Source organism: Saccopteryx leptura, chromosome 1 (genome assembly GCF_036850995.1).
Source record: "Saccopteryx leptura isolate mSacLep1 chromosome 1, mSacLep1_pri_phased_curated, whole genome shotgun sequence".
NCBI classification, from domain to species: Eukaryota; Metazoa; Chordata; class Mammalia; order Chiroptera; family Emballonuridae; genus Saccopteryx; species Saccopteryx leptura.
Window position 1 is genome coordinate 26206065 of NC_089503.1, and position 20469 is coordinate 26226533.

The 20469-nt window shown below is 48.4% G+C and overlaps 1 protein-coding gene across 10 annotated transcripts in view; it reads right to left on the reverse strand.

Moving 5' to 3' along the window:
* PRR5L (proline rich 5 like) overlaps positions 1-20469 on the reverse strand; it is a 126978-nt gene that overhangs the window by 9461 nt on the left and 97048 nt on the right. For all 10 annotated transcript variants that reach the window (XM_066363260.1, XM_066363240.1, XM_066363251.1 and 7 more), the window contains exons 5-7: positions 9423-9480; positions 4920-5011; positions 1034-1171 (exon numbers count right to left, since the gene is read on the reverse strand). In XM_066363260.1, coding sequence (XP_066219357.1) covers positions 1034-1171; positions 4920-5011; positions 9423-9480 — 288 coding nt within the window. The remainder of the gene's footprint in view (positions 1-1033; positions 1172-4919; positions 5012-9422; positions 9481-20469) is intronic.

A 20469-nucleotide genomic window follows, 5' to 3' on the forward strand; every position in this document is an offset into this window, starting at 1 on the left:
CTCGGTACAGAGGGGAAGGAGATGCAGTGGCCTCCTTTGGGGGGCATCCCTAGCCCCCAAGCCCTCGTTCTTGAGCATTATATGGCCCCATCCATAGGCTTGGGATCGTTGAAGTCATTTTTATACTCCTTGATCTCACTCAAGGTCATAGCTGAATGGGCAGAGAAGAGTTATGTAGCCCAAGCTGGACCAATCAAAGTCGTTTGCCTGCGTGTACATAGTTCTGAGTCTCACTACCTTGCTGAGGGGCCTCGGGCAAGCACGTCAACATCCTGAGTTTGTTTCCTCGTTTGTAAAATTGGAAAACAACAGTGCCCACCTTCTCATGTGGTCGTTCGGATTATCTGATTCAGAAAGCAACACACTCCAAGTCATTGGCCCGTGTGTGGCAGGAACCAGTAATGTTAGCTCATCTTCCTACTGACGATGTAGAATTGGGATGAAGAGCTACTGGCCAACCACCTGGGGCTGTCCCTTGGTGGAAAACACACGAGCTATGAGAGACCAAGCCCAGGAAAGACAGGCAAGGCCAGGAGAGGTAGTGTCACAGAGAACCAAGGTAGACCGAGTGTAAGTAGAGACCAGCGAGCGGAGAAAGGTTGGTGGCTCTGAGGCCTGACACGGCCTCCCTTCTGTCCGCAGTCCTTTAGGAAGCCCATCTGCCCCAGGAACCTCCCAGTGGGTCCTGGTCTGGCTTGAGCTAGGCTGCAGGGGCTTCTCGTTGTTACTTGGACTCCCTGAAGGAACAGGAGAGGAGAGAAGGGTGCCCACTGCCTGAATGAACGACGGGGCTGTGCTTCTCACTCCCCACTGGGACCCCAGCACGGAGCACAGCACCGGGGGCCTTAAAGATGCTCAGTAAGCGTACAGCAAACGAACAACTGAACTAAGGAACAGAAACGACTAAAAGACGTTAAACTAAGCTAAGGTGCTCTGGTCTTTTGGTTCCTTTCCCCTTAGCCCAGAGGCAATGCGATCTCTCTCCTTCTTTCCTTCTCTCAGCCTTGGCCTCACGTCCCCACCGGGGTCTCACCTGCAGGATGAGCAACATCTGGACAACGGACGAGGGCAGCTGGGACTGGGGCGGCAGCAAGTCGCCCAGCTTCACCTTCAGCAGGACCAGGTCCCGGAAGCCCAGCAGGGAGATCTGGCGGATGGTCAGCTCCTGGCCCTGGAGGGGAGAGGAGACAGTGTGAGGGGTGAGAGTCCACTGGATCTGCCGCCCGCCACACGGGGTTCAGAGAGGAGACAGTGTGAGGGGTGAGAGTCCACTGGATCTGCCGCCCGCCACACGGGGTTCAGAGAAGAGACAGTGTGAGGGGTGAGAGCCCACTGGATCTGCCGCCCGCCACACGGGGTTCAGAGAAGAGACAGTGTGAGGGGTGAGAGTCCACTGGATCTGCCGCCCGCCACACGGGGTTCAGAGAAGAGACAGTGTGAGGGGTGAGAGTCCACTGGATCTGCCGCCCGCCACACGGGGTTCAGAGAAGAGACAGTGTGAGGGGTGAGAGTCCACTGGATCTGCCGCCCGCCACACGGGGTTCAGAGAAGAGACAGTGTGAGGGGGTGAGAGTCCACTGGATCTGCCGCCCACCACACGGGGTTCAGAGAAGAGACAGTGTGAGGGGGTGAGAGTCCACTGGATCTGCCGCCCGCCACACGGGGTTCAGAGAAGAGACAGTGTGAGGGGTGAGAGTCCACTGGATCTGCCGCCCGCCACACGGGGTTCAGAGAGGAGACAGTGTGAGGGGGTGAGAGCCCACTGGATCTGCCGCCCGCCACACGGGGTTCAGAGCACCCAGGATGGGGTGGGACGAGGGGGATGTCAAAGAGTCAAGACTTGGCCCCCATCCTTCCGAATGAAAGCTTTAAGATAAGATGTGACTCAACCTGCCTAAGTGATCCAAAGGCGATGCAAGACACATATAATGAGGGCCAGGCTGTCACGAGCAGCCATGAGTGGCCAGAAAGAAAGAAAAGAGACAGAGAGAAAGAAAAGAGCACCACCTCCTCCTCACATTCAAGGCTGCCTCCTCAACTTCATCTGTTAAATGGTTGAACACCACTCACATGCCAGGCAAAGGAGGAAAATATGGGACCTGTTAGACTCTTATATACATGCCAGTAACTTAGGAAGAAGTATATCTGGGCAAGCAGAGAAAGAGACGTGTTCAACCATGTGGGGTGCGGAGGCAGAGACAGAAAATAATAGCTAATACCCGTAAGAACTGACATTTACTAAGCTCTGACTGTGGGCTAGGCACAATTCTAAGTATTCTTGATGTAAAAAACACATTTAATGCCCGTGACCACCCTTTGAGAGAGGAACTATCATAAAACCCACTTCACAGGTAGACTTCTAAAGCTCAGAGTGACAGTCATTTACTCAACGTAGAGCTGGACTGCAAATCTAAAGTTTGCCAAAACAGAAAGGGAAAGAAGGGTCCATTTCCCAGGCTCCCCTCTGCTCACATATACACAGAACACACCAAAAATTGATTGCTCTTGATGGAGACAAAGATATCATTCCAGTATACCCTAGCACTTAGGACGTAAGTTCACATCCTTCAATAATACCAAGGTTTAAGAACGTTTTGCATTTCCCCTAACTCCTCAGGAAGGTTTCACAGAAACGCAGGCAGGAGCGGTAGGGTCCCCTCTGCATCCCCCTACCCTCCAGTCCCAAAAGAGACACACACCAGCACCTACCACGCCTTACAGGCTCAGCTCAGCCCACCCTTCTGGATTGCCTTCCCTGACCACCTTCATTGGCCATGGTCCAACCCCACCTCCATCTTTTCCAAGGCCTGACAGTGCTTTATTTTTTGCACTACGTCTCAAGACTTGGCACTGACTACTGATCTCATGGCATCTGGGCCCTCACTTCATCTCCGGGAGCCCTGTCACCTTATAAGGCAGAAGAGCCAAGGCCAACACCCGATTAGCCAGGTTCCACACACCTGCACTCAGCAGGCAACCCAAACACATTCGTCCAATGAGGCAGTAGGTCTCACCGACAGGCATACACACAGGGAGTTGTGAGAAGGATCCGGCTGGACTCACAGACACCCCGGGGAGGGGTGTTACTACCAGCATGGAGACCTCTAAGTCGGGGGTTCTCTAAGTGGGGTGTCTGGACCAGCAGCAGCAGCACCCTTGGGAAACTGGGGGAGAGGGACGGGGGCAAAACCAATGGCTGTCAGATCTTACCATCTGTCAAGGGAAGCAGGGCAGCGCCAGCATCAGACCTGCACAGCCGGGCTCCTGCCTGGGTCAGAGCCTGCGAGGACCCCTCGTGGCCTCCGAGGACTGTCCTAGGATCATGGCCACCCAGATCCCACACTCCCCATGGCTTCTAAACCCACCTGAGGACCTGCACTTGGGAACTCCATTCCCAAACAGTCCAAAGCAAGGCCCAGGATTGCCAAGCCCCTTCCGTGGGGCTGCGAAATAAATCACAAGACGTCCAGTTAAATGTGAATCTTTTTCTTTTTTTTTAAAGTATATGTCTCAAATATTGTGTTATTTATGTTTATCTGAAATCCAAATTTAACACAGCAGCACCCGGTATTTTCATTTGCTAAATCTGTCAGCCCTACCTCCCAGGACTGCCTTTTTAAGACCCCTGCAGACTGAGGAGGGACGACCGCAGGGCAGGGAGAAGCTCGTGGGCACGGTGGGAGGCGCTGAACTGCCCACATGAATGCTCTCGGCTCTCACGGCCACGGGCAATGAGAGGAGAGCGGTGGGCAGCGGGCCAGGGGCTTCCACCACAGCCACTAAGGGGCGGGCCAGAATGGAAATGGACTCTATAGGAATAACCTCCCAATTTCTTTTTAAATCACTTTTTATTTTTCAATTTTTAAATATGTGACGAAGAGTTAAAAGAATTCAAAATTCCTTTAAAACATCATTCAGAGCAAACGAAACACGGGAATCATGCCTCGGGCACAAGGCTAACTGGTGTTGCGGCTCTGTGGCTATGCCGCACCTACACAAAGCCAGATCAGCCAGGAAGCCCTAACCCCAGGGGTCTCAAACTCAACTCAGCATGTGGGCCGCAGAGCAAGATCACAGCCGTTTGGCGGGCCACACTAGGTCTACAAAAGGCAACTGTTATGCAACACTTTTCAGTGTCACAAAACAACCAGAAACTATAGTTTGTGGATTAGTCTGCGGGCCGCACAAAATTGTTCGGCGGGCCGCTGCGAGTTTGAGACCTCTGCCCTAACCCCAGGGGCTGTGAGCTCACAGCCCTAGGGGTGCGACAGAGACATCTGTTTTGGAGAGGAGGGTCTCTTGCTACACCTCCCTTAGGAGATGGTCATTCTAACCAGGGATGGACCAGTCCCGCAGGCAGGAAGCGGTGGAACAAGCTGAGGTCATAGAATATGAACACGAAAGAGAGGCCTCTCAGTGTTTCATCCTAGTACCTCACTTTGCAGAAGATGAGACAGAGCTGCGCTCAGGAAGTGGAGTGAGTCTGCCCGAACCCAGGCGGCTCCCGAGCCCGGGGCTCTTTCAGCCGCCGGTCCTCAGGGATCCCCGTGGACGGCAACAAACATGATTCCTCTCCCCCAGTCTGGGAGCAACCAGAAACGTGTTAAAAACTGTGCTTGGGGGAGGGGGGGTGTCTCCTTTCCCCATCTTCTCTACTCCTGAAAAGTAAGAAGATGCAAGCTAGGCCAAGAATACACAGACACACTCCAAACCGCGGGAGTGACGAGAGCCTACAAACGGCTGCTTCCGCGGGGCCGCCTCTTTGCTGGAGGTTAGGTGCTAAATGTAGATAGAACCAGAGCGCCCTGCAAAGATCTCCAAAGTCCTCAGCCAACTCGGCGCCGACCTGCTGGTTCTCCCCCGTTCACCAGGAGGCTCCGGGTGGCAGAGGCCAAGCCGAGGCTGTTCCCGAGACTGACCTGAACTGGATAAAATATGGCCTGCAGGGTGGGGAGGGTCTCAGTGAAGAAGTGGTCCCAGACTTCAGCCAGAACCTCAATGCGATTTTCACCTACACGAGGGCGAGAAGATGGGAGGGGAGAAAGAAAGAAAAGAACTTGTCATTACTTGCAGGAGAGGCCAGAAGACCGTTCCCTGTCACACGGAGCATGGGGAGAGAGGGGGACACGGGGGAAGAAAGCTTGTTACCTACATTCGATTGGTAAGGAGTTATGGCAGTAAACAGGCAGTCTGATGGAAAGACTCAACTAGAAATATGCAAATAAGCCTTCTATCCCTCATCTAGGAAAGGGAGCTGAATTTCAGAAATCATATAATTGTTATTATCACTACAATGGTTGCAGCATTATCAGTCACTGTGCTAAACTACTTATTTATAAGACATTGCATGAGTAGTCTCCATTTTTCCATTGTGCAGGCTCAGAGAAGCCAAGTATCTGGCTCAAAGTCACACAGCAAGAAGGTAGAGCTGGGATTCCACAACCCATGCTCTTGACCAACATAATCTAGACAGACCGTGTGCACTGCTATATATTGCTACTTTTTAAATTTTTAATCACTAAGGCACTGGCTTTTTATTCTGGATTTGGGCTGTCAGCTGAGGGAGGTGGAAAGAGGCCCAGAAACTGTCACCTCTACCCACTGCTTTGCAGTAACCGAGAGGACAGCATTTCTGAAGTGGTCACGTGTAGGACACAGGGCCCTATCCTGATGCGGTGCCTACTCTTACACTTAGGATCAGAAGCCTGAGCCATGGCCAGGCGCCACCCACAGGCTGGATGTACATGGGTCACCCAAGGCCACCGGAAGGCTGTGAGAGGAACTTTGCATTTGCAAGGAAGGCGGTCGCTGGCAGAGAGGGGCCTGCACAGTGGCTGCTCTTTAATGACCTAGATAACAGAGCTGATGGGGCACTGCCTTTGCTCTTCTGAGGCAGAGAAACTGGGTCAGCCGAGATTAGACACCGAGAGCCCCGTTTGGCGAAACACTGCCAGTTCCACTGAACTGATCTAGAGAGATTCATTTAGTCTTCCGTCTATTAATTTAACGGACAATAAAAGCGGGGGCTGGGAGAGAGAACAGGGCAAGGGCATGACTAGTAGCTAGCGGGACCAGAGACATGCGGGTTTGGAAAGGTCAGAGTGAAGTGGAGCCGGGGGAAATGCAAAGCCATAGCTCCCTCTGCTTGCCCTTGCAAAGCGCTAATTACACTCTGCTGGAATTGCTTACTCTACTTCTCTGTCTCCCCTGGAACGGGAGTACATGCAGGGGCCCTCTCTGTCCTGCCCACCATTATATTTCTAGTGCTTAGCATGATGTCAGACACATCGATAAATCATTTTCTAGAAATCTTTGAATGAATGAATGAATAAATGAATGGCAAGTATTAAGTGTATAGGTTTTTGTTTTGTTTTTCCAGATGTTAGGGCTGGTGAGTGAAAGGTTACCAGTTAACCTGAATATGGGACACAGATTGATCAGGATTTAATAGTTAACTCCAACACTCTCCTTTGCTTAAAGAAAACGTCCATAGGGGGAGCCACCTGGCTGGGGAGAGTCTGTTTCCTTCTCTGTCTTCATCCTCAGCCTTTAGGTACCTCACTATGTGGATTTTATTTCAGCCCATCACACTCGCCGTGTTCCTTTGTGCCGCAGGGCCTTTGCATATACTGACCCCTTTGCCCAGACTATTCTTTCCCTTTTATCTTTGCCTCACCTACATCTGTTTATCTTTGTAGTTTCAGCTCCAACATTACTACCATAGGAAAGTGGTCAAACCCCCCTACTATGGATGGGATGGTATTCTTAGTACTTGTATTGGCTGCAGTTTTATTTCTGGTGATGATTTGATTAATATCTGTCTCCACTACCAAGTTGTGAGCTCCACAGGGCCTGCAATCCTGTAATGGTTTTGTTCACCACTGTATCCCCAGCACCTAGGAAAGTACCTGGTATACAATAGATAATAAATGTTTGAATCAATCAATCAGCATTCACTTTTCAAATATAGGCTATGCTAGTTCTCTGCAAGGAGAAAGCAGGGAAGTCCAAAAGACCATTTGAAATGTTAGGTCATCCTAGTACCTAAAGCCAAGGTGAACCCTAACACCTGGATTAATGTACCTCAAAGGAGAAAAACCTATTCTGACTCCTGTATTGATAGCCCTTCTCCTAAGCCTTCCAGTACAAAGACAAGCAGTGGTCCTCCTGACCTGAAGGAAGGAGAGGAGACTCCTGCAGGGCAATGCTGGTGCCTCTATATTGCCTGTCACCAGCAAGATGGAAAGCTCATCAGCACATAGGGTAACCGTTCAACCCAGCAGCAGGAAGGCGCTTGTCCTGGGAACCTGGGTCTGCTTGCTGACTGCCAACTTCAGAGAGTAATGGAGGATTTGCACCATGTTCAGAGAACATCATCATACAGGCACGGGCTAACACAACAAGGGAGCCCCAAGGAAGAAAGAGTTAAAGGAAAGAGGTGATGTCACTCCCTTCAACCCACAGCTCAAGGATTTAGCCCCCTACAAAGATGAAGTGGGTTTGGACAGAGAGTCAAGATCACCAGAGGTACACAGAATAGGTACGAGAAACTTCTTTACAGTTGAGATCACTAAAGCTGTGGCCCAGATGGCTGAGAGTCACGCGGCACACCCCACAGAAGAACAGTGCGTGGCTAGGAGCTGCCTCTGCCCCACCTGCCGCCGTAGGAGGGTATACGCATAGAGGCAAATAGGTCAATACAGGGAAGCTTGTTCAGTGATGGGCTGGATCCTATCAGTCCTTTCCAAACTGTATTTTCTAGCAAGAGAAGCTTTTTATCCAAACAAAATATTTCTTAAGAGTTGTAATACATAAAATAAAACCGAGATGGACTGGCTGAAGATAGGAAAACCCCTTAAAGGTTCGCTCATGCTCCTTCAAGTGCAGAAAGGACCGTGCTACCCAGACCCCAAGACTAGAGGGGCCCGCAGAGAACACCCTGGCCCAGTGCTCTCAGGCTATGCCCTGGGGCAGGGGCACAGAACCCTGGCTCACCCCTGTCTACCCATCTGGCTCCATTTTTGAGGTTTCACTCTGAATGTATCTGTTGAGTGTCACTTGGGCGAGAGACATTCAACTTCCCTTTTCAAGGGCACTCACATCTCCGGTTTTGCTCAGTGTCTTTTTCATAGAGCTGGCATTTCCCCACATTTACAGGAGCATGTAATGAACTCTCCAGGTGACTTACAGACAAATCATGTGGCCAGAGACCATGCTTATTTTTTCTTCTCTTTCCTAAGGCCGCCACCTTCTACATGGGTGTCCTAGCCTGCTACCAAAATGCAAAAGGCCCACCAAGTTCTCACCCAAGTGAGTCACTTACACATAAGGCCGGGGGTTAGTGGGTATCTATCAGGTTGCAGACTCTTAGCATCAATGGATCCAAAGAAAACAAGGCTACAGGTTCAGTCTGCTCTCAAACAGAGGTGAATTTCTGACCTCTCCACTCTTACAAAGGTTTGGTGAGCATGCACTGCGTGCCAGACACCGAACTTTCTCCAGTGTTGACTCTTCATGTTTCTTCCTAAGTCGTCTTTTCTCAGATACACTTCCCTAGACGCCAGTCTCTTTCCCAGGGAATGGAAAGAAGAAAAGGGGTAATCTAATGCCTGGTGTGTCTGGGCCTTGATGTAAGTTTGCCCTACAGAAAGAGGTCTCTGGGTTAGAGTAGGGAAAAGAAGAAGATGGAACCAGTTTGTGTACCTACTATGTGCTGGGTGTGGTGGTATGCCAGTTATGCACATCTTCCTCCCTATAATTCTTACTCTTATTTTTCATTGTAAAGATAATAAATACCAAGGCCCAGAGAAACTAGAAACTTGCCAAAAGTCACCCAAGAAGTAGGTGGCAGCTAAGATCAGGGTCCACACAGGTGGGAGCTGACAGGGTTGGCAGATTCTTGCCTTTAGACCCATCTTCCTAGTCCATTCAGTCCTGCCAGATGGGCTCTAAAAATCTTTTAAAGCCAGAAAAATGTCCTTTGCCTATCATATCATACCCCCTTAAGTAGGTGTCTGTCTAGCCTAATGAGGCCTCCGGTCAAGTAGAACCACAGGAAATATGACAGAGGCCAATAGGAAAGAGCCTCGATTAGACGAGAGAGACTAGCTTGGCAGGATAGATAGTATAATTCACCCCATCAAAGGAGACCACCAGCACACATCCCATGAAAACGGGCCCCCCTTAGCGAGGTCTCCAAAGAGACCACCCCAATTCCTCTTCATTTCTCAAAATGCGGTCCCAGCTTGCATTGCCACCAGTGGCTGGCTCAACTCGCAACGCTGCCGCCTAGCTGGAGAAGCAACGGACGGGGTGAGTCACTCACTTGGAGCCTGCCACTTTTGGACAGAAGCACTCAGCTGTCCAAACATCAAAGGCTGAGTCACAGGGACCCGTTCTATGAGGGGCAGCCTTGTACTTGCCTTCACACAGCTTAATCTTCTCCTCCACAAACAACAGTCCTTTTGCAAGAAGCTGGTTCTGCCAAAAGAAAACAAAGAACACACGCGCTGAGTTACTTTGCAGCATGACAACCTTCTTCCGCTTCCAATGGGCGAGGGCACAGTGTTCTGGGCATGTGTGAGCTCATCAGTCCTCCAAGTTTAAGAAGCCTGTGTCCCCTTGGAAGGCCAAGGCTTCAGGAGAAGATGGTGAGACATCCCACAGCAAAAGAGGAAGACAAGAGCCAAACCCAGCCTTCATCCCATCCCTCCGACCATGGAGGGGGCATGCCGCAAGCTTGGCTGAATTCTATGGAAGGACATTGACAACCAATGTCCTCCATGCCCTTAATCTAAACCCAGAAAAGGGAACATTGAGGCAATGGAAAATTATACAACAATAATAAATTTTTTTAAAAGATAAATTTAGGGTTTTTCATACTGGCATGAAAGAGACTGCATGCAAAACCTTAGCAAAAGTGAGGGTGTGTCCATCAAGGAGTGTGCGCATGGGAAAGCGGTGGAAAGAGAAGAATTTACTCCTTCTGCAATTACAATGAACAATAGTTAAACTGAACCACAATAGTTACACTAAATAGTTAAAGGTTCATATCCTCATCTCATTTTATTTCAACCCTCCCAATAATCCTATCAGGTTGATGCCATCACCCTTATGTTTTTGGTGCTCACAGTAGGACTTGCCCCCGGAAGATTCCTGGCTCCAGAAGCTCTGTGCTTTCCTCTCTGCTTTGCTGCTTTCCAGCAAAGCTTCCCACCCAGACCTCTCCCTTCCCTCCAACAGCTAGAGCTGCTCCCATAAGATTTGGAGCAACCACTCTGCAAGCCACAGAAGCTCAGAGAAGAAGAGAGGGCTGGTGTCTCCCCACTCAGCTCACATTACTAGATTATCAAAGGTCTATCCTTATGGGATGGGGAGGGGGGCAAGGTGACATGTATCCAATATAACTTAATGCATTTCTTTTTTTTTATTTATAGAGACAGAAAGTCAGAGAGAGGGATAGCTAGGGACAGACAGACAAGAATGAAGAGAGATGAGAAGCATCAATCATTAGTTTTTTGTTGTGACACCTTAGTTGTTATTGATTGCTTTCTCATATATGCCTTGACCGTGGGGCTACAGAAGACTGAGTAACCCCCTGCTCAAGCTAGCGACTTTGGGTCTAAGCTGGTGACTTTTGCTCAAACCAGATGAGCCCGCACTCAAGCTGGCAACCTTGGGGTCTCGAACCTGGGTCCTCCACACCCCAGTCCAACACTCTATCCACTGCGCTATGACCTGGTCAGGCTTAATGCATTTCTTGGTATTCTCCTTTATAAAACCCTAAAGCCCTACTACAGTGATGATGAGTGCATGAATGGCAGAGTGAAAAGAACTATGTATCAGACAAGGGTTCAAGTCCCAGTTTGGACACATTTTAGCTGTGTGATCTCAGATTTAATTTCCCTGAGTCTGAGTTCCTCATCTGTAAAATGGCATCACACCAGTAATATCATAATGTGTTTTTTTTTTTAAATTAACCATTTTACACACACATAGAATATTTTGTGTCCTTAGTAATTAGTGGTGGATAGTGATGACAATAGTTGCTCTCTTAGCCCAACTGTCTTCACAAAAGAAGTGGGAAGTAAAGAGCGTCTGTAATAAATAGGCCAACATCAAATACATTAAAATGTTTTGTCAAATGTACTATCACATTTATGACTAACATACATAAATCAAATGTCACAGGTCCTACTACAATTCACAAGATATGGCCTAATTTTAAAAATTGGTCACCAATTACTTGCAAGATGATAGACGAAACCCTAAACCAGAGTGATTTACAAAGAATGTGTTTGCAAAGACTTATGGGATAGACAGGTAATTGAGGTAAAACCCTAACTGTGTTCTCTGACCCCCCAGCCAAGCAAATGAATCCCAGCAGCTTCTGGGTCAGAACGCAAGAAAACACAGCACCAAACAGAGTATCAAAATCAAGACTCGGTGGTATAGGTTCTCCCTCCTTTCTTTCCAGGTCTTCTTTCTTCAAGAAGATATTAGAGAAAAAACAATTTTTTTTTTCAAGAAAAAGAAGGGGTTTTTTTTGGTTTTGTTGTGGGTTTTTTTTACAGAGACAGAGAGAGAGTCAGAGAGAGGGCTAGATAGGGACAGACAGACAGAAATGGAGAGAGATGATAAGCATCAATCTTTAGTTTTTCGTTGCGACATCTTAGTTGTTCATTGATTGCTCTCTCATATGTGCCTTGACCGTGGGCCTTCAGCAGACCGAGTAACCCCTTGCTCGAGCCAGCGACCTTGGGTCCAAGCTGGTGAGCTTTGCTCAAACCAGATGAGCCCACACTCAAGCTGGCGACCTCGGGGTCTCGAACCTGGGTCTTCCGCATCCTAGTCCGACGCTCTATCCACTGCACCACCACCTGGTCAGGCAAAAGAAAGTATTTGTGTATTGCAGAGAAATGAAAAAAAAAAAACTCTTTTAAAAACTCTCACCCTGGCTGGTGGCAAAATGGATAGAGCTTAGCCTTGGAGCACAGAGGTTGCTGGCTGGATCCTGGGGTCACTGGCTCAAACCCAAGGTCACTGGTTCGAGCCCTGGTCAGGGCACATATGAGAGAAAATGAATGGCACAACTAAGTGGGGTGAGTTGATGTTTCTCTCTCTCTCTCTCTCTCTCTCTCTTTTACTCTCTCAAAAACAAAAATTCTTTTTATAAACAGCATGGAAATTCTGCAGCTTGGACCAAAATAAGAGCAACAAAACTTGGGGTTAAAAGCACCCTTGAAGATCATCTAGTGCTCTCTCCTATCCCTAGTCCTGTGGTCAGATCACACGGTCACACATGGTTTTGATGATATTTGGATGGGCCCATTTTCCAGGGATCTGAAGCACCTTCCAAAAGCATCTTGAAAATGCTTAGACTCCTTGAAGTTTGTGGATTCTGTTGTTTTACAGTAGAATAAACTGAGGCTAACGGTAGGGTTTTCATCTCTTAGATGGAGCACGTACTATTTCAGAAGGATCTTTCGGATCAGCCTAGCCCACAGATCTGTCGCCTACCCAGTGGAGCCCTGCCCCGTTGTGCATGCTCAAAGCCTTGTCTACACCTGCATCGTCCCTCTTAGTGGAGTGGCTTGGTTCTTGCCTGTTCCCCCACCTGGTCTCAAACTGAGCCAATAATCTTCTGTCCTGGGAATCTGAAATCACCAGGCCCTCTGCCCCAACATGTCTTGCATTCCTAAGGGTCCTGTGCTTGGAGTTCAATGTTCTACTGTTGCCATCTACTTCTCTAATATTTTTACCTTTGAGTCTGTGTTTAGGGGTGAAGTCTGATGGGCAATGAAGCATGCACAGTGATTGGGGCCTCAGCTCACTCATGCTCCTCACCTCCTGAAGCCTGGCCCGGCGGGGTCTCCCCCACCCAGTCCGTCACTGTCATCCTATCAGCAAGGTGGTGACAGGAGTCATGTAAGGACCCAGGCACTGGTGCGGGGAGGTTTGGGGTTCTTGTAGCCTTTCCCAACCTGGGCAGGCAGCACCCGGACACATGTGCTGGTGACTCAGCAGGGGCCTCTTGACCCCCTGATCTATGTAACCCAGAGTGCAGAGGTGACAATCTCTTGGAGGGGAGGTCACCCATTCACAGAGCCATGAGAAGTGGCTACATTTTCATTTTGCACTGTGCCCTGCAAATTATGAAGCCTGCCCGCTGGTCACTTCACCTAAGGTCATGCCAACTGGACAGCTAGGGGGCTTAAGGCGGCTGAGACTTAAAAAAAAAAAAGAAAGAAAGAAAAAAGAAAATAAAACCAGCCTTGACGCAGGCAGCATGCTTGCCTTGCTTGTCTTTCTAATAAGCATCTGTTCTCCTCAGACTTCACCTCCCTGTGTTCCAAGCCCAACAAACGTCTGATTCTGGAAGGCGCTGGGTAACTAACATCCACTGCGGGGCAGCAGAGATGGGGCTGGATACTAACGGAGCTGGAGAAGAACCAGTTCTCTCTTATCCCACTCCCTGCCCAACGGCACCAACCCCACCACCGCCCCAGCCCGAAGGCTTCAAGCCACAAAAACAGTTAGGTTAAGTAGCAGCCACCTAGGAAATGATTTGGGACTTGGAACTGGGCCCATTGTTACTTAATGCACCCCCCCCCCACCTCATAAATGAACTTAGACATGAAATACACAGCACTTTAATGAAGTGGCAGACAAGCCCGGAAATGAAAAACAGCTGACATATCTATTTTTTTCTAAGGCGTCGAAAAATGGGCTGCCAACAAAAAGATGAGGTTCAGTTAGGGAGAGTGCAGAACAACAAAGATGTCTGGGGAAAGGCATGCAAAACCATCCAGTCTTCAGTGAGCTGGAAAGACCCAGCTCCTCCTGCGTAATCAGAGGGTTGACGGGAGGAGGCGGGGGGCACAGCGAGAGGGAGGGGGTGCAGTGCGGGCGCTGGTCAACAGTGGGCCTCTGGTCAAGCAGGCACCTCTGCAAACCAGCCACAGGGACTCGGAAAAACGGGGAACCAACAAGGCTGGGGGGCAGGGAGAGTGATGCTACCCCCATCTTCCCAGAAGAAAGAACTTTCCACACAGGAGACATTCTGCAAAGCCTAAGGCTGCTAGCCACCCGTCCCTTCTCAGGCTTAGGTGGTGATGATAATGACAACAGGGAGAATGACAGTTATTTATTGGCTTCTACTCTTTGTCAGCCACTGTAGTCCGTAGGGTACCCTATTCGTGCATCTCTCTTACCTTTGCCACAATCCTATCCCCTCTTTACAGATGAAGAAACCGAGACTCACAGAAGCAACTAGCTCATGTGAGACCACAGTCTGCACCCTGGTGGCTCTGAATCCAAAGCCCATGGTTATTTCCCCAATATATTCCTCTGGTTTACTTCAGCAACGACAACAGACAATATTATGGTACAAGTGGCTATCATTTGCTGGCTGCTCATAATGTACCAAGCACTGTGCATACGTCAGCTCATCCAGTAAATACACCAACCTTTTGAAGTGGGTGCCAGGATTACACCTAGATTCCTGCTAAGAAAACTGAGGTTCAGAGAGCTTAAATCACTTGCCTGCAGTCACACAGCCACTAAGTATTCTAGCCAGGATTGGAACCCAGACCTACCTGGCAGAAGGGCTAGTGCATTTAGCCATCACATTCTCCTGCCCTGTTGACTGCAGAAGCGTCGAAGGTCCTTGCCCACAGGGGAAAGCAGAAGAGAACCAGTTCAGGCTCACAGATACTGAGGGCAGTTGGCTCGGCAATCTCCAGCCATCTAACCGGGTTCCACCACAAAGATTCTAATCAGCTGGGTCGTTGCTGCTGCTGCTGCCAGCTTCCCAATTTCCATCTCTCAAAAACGTATCTTCTGGGGCCTTCCTCTCCACCATTCACCTAATACATGACTTATAGGTGAATTCTATTCCCAAATAAGACATTCTGTCCTAGCCCAGAGGGATCTAGCAGTATGTCACCCAACCTACTGAGAACTTGTGTTAACCAACAATTCCACTCCGGGCATTTGCCTTCAGGGACATCAGCGTCTACCAAGGTTCCTGTCGTGGACACTGAGCCAGTGAACGGAAATCACGGGCCGCCTCCATGTTTCTTCCCGCTGTGACTTTGAAGGTGCAGCCATCATCTCTAAGGATGCCTACATTTCCTGTGAACTTGGATGGCTCCCTAGATAAGCCACAAAAAGTCTTACAAACACAACTCACTGCCAGGCCCAGAGAGTCCCTAATACACCAGTTAAGGTGTGTGTGTAGGTGTGTTGAGACCAGAGAGAAATCCCCGGATGGAGCATGAAGAAGATTGAAAATGGGGTACAAATGCTAATTCTTCTCTCAGCACCACGTCAGTGGTTATTCAAAGGCGAATGGGGGCTTTTAAAAAAGTTATTTTACAAGGAAGCAGGAAAACCATCCACGTCTGTTTTGCTGGATAACCCCCCCCCCCCCCGATAAAAAACAAAACAGACTAAAATTTCTCTTCTCTGGAGTTTTTTTAGGGGATGTCTTAAGGGCTAAAATTCTAATGTTTAAAGTATAATCTAAATTCTTTTCATCTGTGGCCAGATGGCCTGGGTTTGGTCTTTGCTCCACCTTCTACCAGCTGTATGATCTTGGATAACGTCCCTTCTCTAAGTTTCAGTTGCAGTATCTGCAAACCGGTAATAAGAAAATCCTCCCCCTAGGCCGTCAGGAGGAATAAACGACTTAGCACAGGAAGGACGCTTGCAGCAGCCCTCAGACTTGAGTCTGCCTCGGCACCATGGTAGACTTCCTAAAAGCAGATGGCCGGGCCCCAGCCCCACAGCTTCTGAGTCAGTTAGTCTGAGGTACAGCCTGAAAACTCGATTTTCCAACAAGTTCCCAGGTGATGCTAAAGATAGCGGTCCGGGGACCACACTGTGAGAGCCACTGGCTGAGAACAATGCCTGGCACGTGAATCTTGAACGTGTGTTACTATTAGCATTATTTTCATCCTCCTTGTAGCTCTTAAACAGCCTCAGGGGAAGCTGCCCTGTCTAACCAGTGTCAGGTCAATGTCATCCCTTCCAACTCGGTCTTTACTTCTCATGGCCAGTGAATTGCTGCACGTTCCCCACTTACTAGAACAACGTGTTTCCAGTGCCCATCCCTGCCTCCCACCCCACCACTCTCCCCTGCCCCAAGTGCCCGAAAGCCAGTTCCTGGACTCCTTGCCCAGTCTGTAGGAAGGCACCTGATTTCACGATTAACGGGTTCCTGAAAACGTGTTCACGTGGAACAAGACGCTTGCAGGATATAAGGAGGCGTTCTGTTCCCATCAAGCTAAAAGGATTATAAAATCCCTAATTAAACTCATATTTGAATCTCATCTCCGGGTGATGGATTTTTGGCATTTTGTCCCTACATGTTCCATCTTTAACAATTGAATGTGCAATAACCGAAGTCCAACGAGGCAAAAGATTTGCCATTTCAGCGTGCCCATTGATTTTCATCTTTATCTCAATTATATTAAGCCTTCTGGTTATCAATTGCAAGATTCATTTTTCCATTTATCTTCATAAAATTTGAGAAGAGGATAATAAAAACATTCAAGTAGCTGCATAAAATTCAAGTCATCGCCAGGGAGATTAAATAGACTGCAGCTGCTGAAAGGTAACCACTGGCTGGCGGGCAGCCCCCCAGACAGTACCCTGAAACATCCAGGGGTCCTTTTAGCAGCCCTCAGCCCGACACCACCCCATTCTCTTCCCTCACAGTGGCCACGCGAAGATTCTAGGCCAGCCCAATGCCTACAAACTCCACAGTGCCTCTCTTCCAAGCACTGGCCAAATCCAAAATGCAACCTCCAGTGACCTTCTCACCTAAAGTCATCATCCTCTCCCTTTCTGGTCCTCGCAATGGAGCCCAGCTCCTCCTGTCCAAAGCTCTTTTCTATGCCGACCCCAATTCTACCTTCAAAGCAGTGTCTATGTGAATTAGCCCTTACTACCTTCTATTCACTTAATTATCTCTTTCTCCACTTTGGGAATTCCATTCATTTTAGAAAGCATCCCAGGTTGATCAAAGAAGAGCTGAAACTCCCCACTCCCCCATTCAAGGTGGGTTTGAAAAGCACAAAAAAAAAAACCCCATTGTTTATCCTCTCTCTACCCAACTTCCTGTGGATTCTTCCAAGTCTCATCTTGGTCCCTACAAATTATATTCACCTTGGGCCTGTTTCTAGGCCATCACCATCCATTCAGGTCCTCGGGTCACACTACGCTGTATGTTACTGTACGGACGCATCCCTATCTCTGGACTGCCTTCAGTTTCAAGCTCCACGGCGACCAGGACACTGCGTCTCCTTCTCTGGCTTCCTACCACGGACCACGAGCATAATGAGTCTTCTCTGTGATAATGAGCTCAGAGGAAACTGGCCTGCTGGAACTCTTGCAGATATGAGCAGCAAATGGAAATATTTATATCAAACACTACCAGGCCCATGACCTACTGGCAATTGTGGTGACTAATTTTCCCTTTTCCTAAGTACTATGTTGTTCAGAGCCATTGACTATAGACTGAATTTCTGTATCAAGCAAAACTAGTTCCAACCAAAAGAAATTAAAACTTTCTGGGCTCAGGGAAAAGCTTTTAACAAACACAATGCAGCCAGCAGATTCAGAAAAGACAGAAAGAGCAAACCCTCCCATCCGCATGGCCCGAACCACCAAGGTTTCTAATTCAGTGGACAAAAATGCACAGCATTTCATGTCATCAGTTTCCAAAGTTATAAGGAACCAATTATCCCTGGGAGCTGTCGCTAGGATATAGAATTCCTTTTAGAAACCCCGATTTTCCTTCCAGGCACAATTCAAAACAGACCGAGGAAGAAGAAAAGTCAATACTGGAAATGTCAACGATTCTTCCGGCCGGCCGGTGTCTTGCGGAATCCTCTCTGTGCTGCTGTGGATCCAAGGGCCTGTCCCCTCTGTGTGCAGACCGGAGATAAGCACTGTGTTCCACACGCTCTCTCCCTGCCCTCACCTCAGCGCGTGTTCATAACTGTCCGCGGAAGATACTCTTTCTGGGAGTCTTTCTTTAAAGCCGCACCATGAACGTGCTCACCTTCAAAAGCAGAGCCACAGAGATGACTTGACAAGAGGAGGGTCATATCGGGTTGGGGGTCTGGGAGGAGCTGAACCTCCCCGCCGAATACAGAGGGCCGGGAGGCGACCATCTGATTCTCTTCCACACTGAGAAGCCCAGTGCCAAGCGGTCCATTCGTGACTTTCTCCAACAATCACACCCACGGCTTTGGGGTCTTATCTGTCCACCCCTGGTTTGTGCTCCTCCCTCGTCCCCAGACCTTCTTCCCTCCTTCTCGCTGGAGGCACGTACTATTTCGAGCCCATCTGACTTTTCTTCTTGAAACTACACCTGCGGGTCGAGTTTGAGCTGGCCTCTGCAAGCCTCCCCTCCTGGTTTCCCTGCTCATGGGGACAGCTCCGCTTTGCACGGCTTCGGAACCGGCCCATTTTCAAGCAGCGCCTAGCACGGGGCTTTCTGAACCTGAGTCTCTCTCTCTTGAACCACCTTTACAATTCCGCCGTAGCCGGGGCCACCTACATAATTATTCTTTGTATAGCTTTTTATTTTTTAAATCGATCCACTTTTTAAGAGCATTCATGTTTTAAAAAAGAAACAACAGCAATGTCACTTGCTATAAATAGAATGTGACTCAATGATCAGCTCAATGCAAATGAAACGGCGTTATTAAAATCCTGATTAGACAGTGTCCCCAGCTGAAGGCATTAAGTTGGAGGCTTGCTCTCTCTTCCTTAAACAAAGGCAGTCACCCAGGCTTGCAGAAGTGTGTAAGGCAGTGGCACAAACCAGGCCTCTTCTTTGTACAATCGGAAGCACTAAGGGAAAATCAGGAAGGGAAACACTTTCTAACCACATGGGCTAATGTTATTTAATGCCATTGCACGTACCACCTAAAATGTCTCACATATCTGTGGTGGGCAGTCCCTCCCTCCCCTTCCAAGAATCATCTACTATTTCTAGGTACTCTCTAAGGAAGAGGACTGAACACGTTTAAAAAATAAAAAAAGGTTCTGCACCCACATGAGACGTACAGCCTACATTTAAATAAACAGTGTCTAGGATAGCCTTCTCCACAGTCTAGCACCTCAAGCTAAGGAAAACCCCAGACTCACAACTGTGGAAACTAGGTCCCATCCCACACTCCTTGAGACTCGGTGCCCGCCCAGCAGTTTCTCTGATTAAGCTCTCAATAGAAAATGGCATGTGGTTATTAGCTGTTAAGTGTCAGGCACACTTTGCAAGCAGCATTCACCGCCCCCAAAAACCTCAGGGCGTCCTCAGATAAACAAGTCCCCACCCAAATGCCCCCCCACCCGTCCCTAAGGCTAACCCCCAATGCCAAAAGACGACTGACATTTAAAACCTGATTGAAACCACACCAAACCCTGTCTATTTTAAATGTCAACGAGGAAGGCAGCTGGGCCAGCGGGCTGCTCCAGGACTGATCCGAAAACCACTTCTCTGTAGTTGGATTTAAAAATCAATCATTAGAGGCAGCAAGGGAAGGGAGTCAAGACAACACTGACCTTTGAGTCAAGGGCAACTGAAATGATTCACATTTGTGACTAATTATCTCTTTCTTAATCTTTATGTTCATCTCTCCCAGGGCAGGAGTTTTCTTTCGAGCAGCTGAGACATCTGACCCAGTTGAATTCCAGGCTTCTGTAGGATCTTACTTTATCCACATTTAGAATGGCTGTGTGTGTGTGTGTGTGTGTGTGTGTGTGTGTGTGAGAAACAGTTGACATGTTTCATTTGTTTAAAGCACACAGAAAAGTTTAAGCTTCCTTAATCATAAAAACACAAACAAAAAACAAATAAAAGGATGCTGTACTGTTTTTTAAAACCTAAAAATTCAATATATTGTCTTAGAAGTATGAGGTTCTCCTTGGATACAGAATAGTATCACCAACCTGAAACCAAGGTGTTATGTATTTTTCTGTCATTTTCCTATGAAGAGAGGGAGATTATACTTTAGAATAACAAATATGAATATATAGAAATTTAATGAATACTGAGTACTGTCTTACTCTGCGCTAGTCCCTGTTCTAAGGTCTCTACAAATAATAGTTTATTTAGTCCTCACAACAACTCTGGAAGGTTAGGTTCTATGACTCCTGTTTTTATAGAACAAAAAACTAAAATCAGAGAGGTAAAGCAACTTGCTCAAGGTCACACAGCTAGTTAGGTGACTATGGCGGGGTTTGAACCTAGCAAGCCTGAGTCAGAGGGCCATGCTCTTGGCCACTCCTCTATGTTGCCCCTCATTCACTAACTGCTGAGTGCTTTACATGTGTTATTTCATATAAACCATACAGTTTCCTATGAGGTAGGTCATATTTATATTTGCATTTTACAGATGAGGAAACTGAGGCACACGAGGCAAAGCAGCTTGCCTTAGACCACTCATCCTCTGA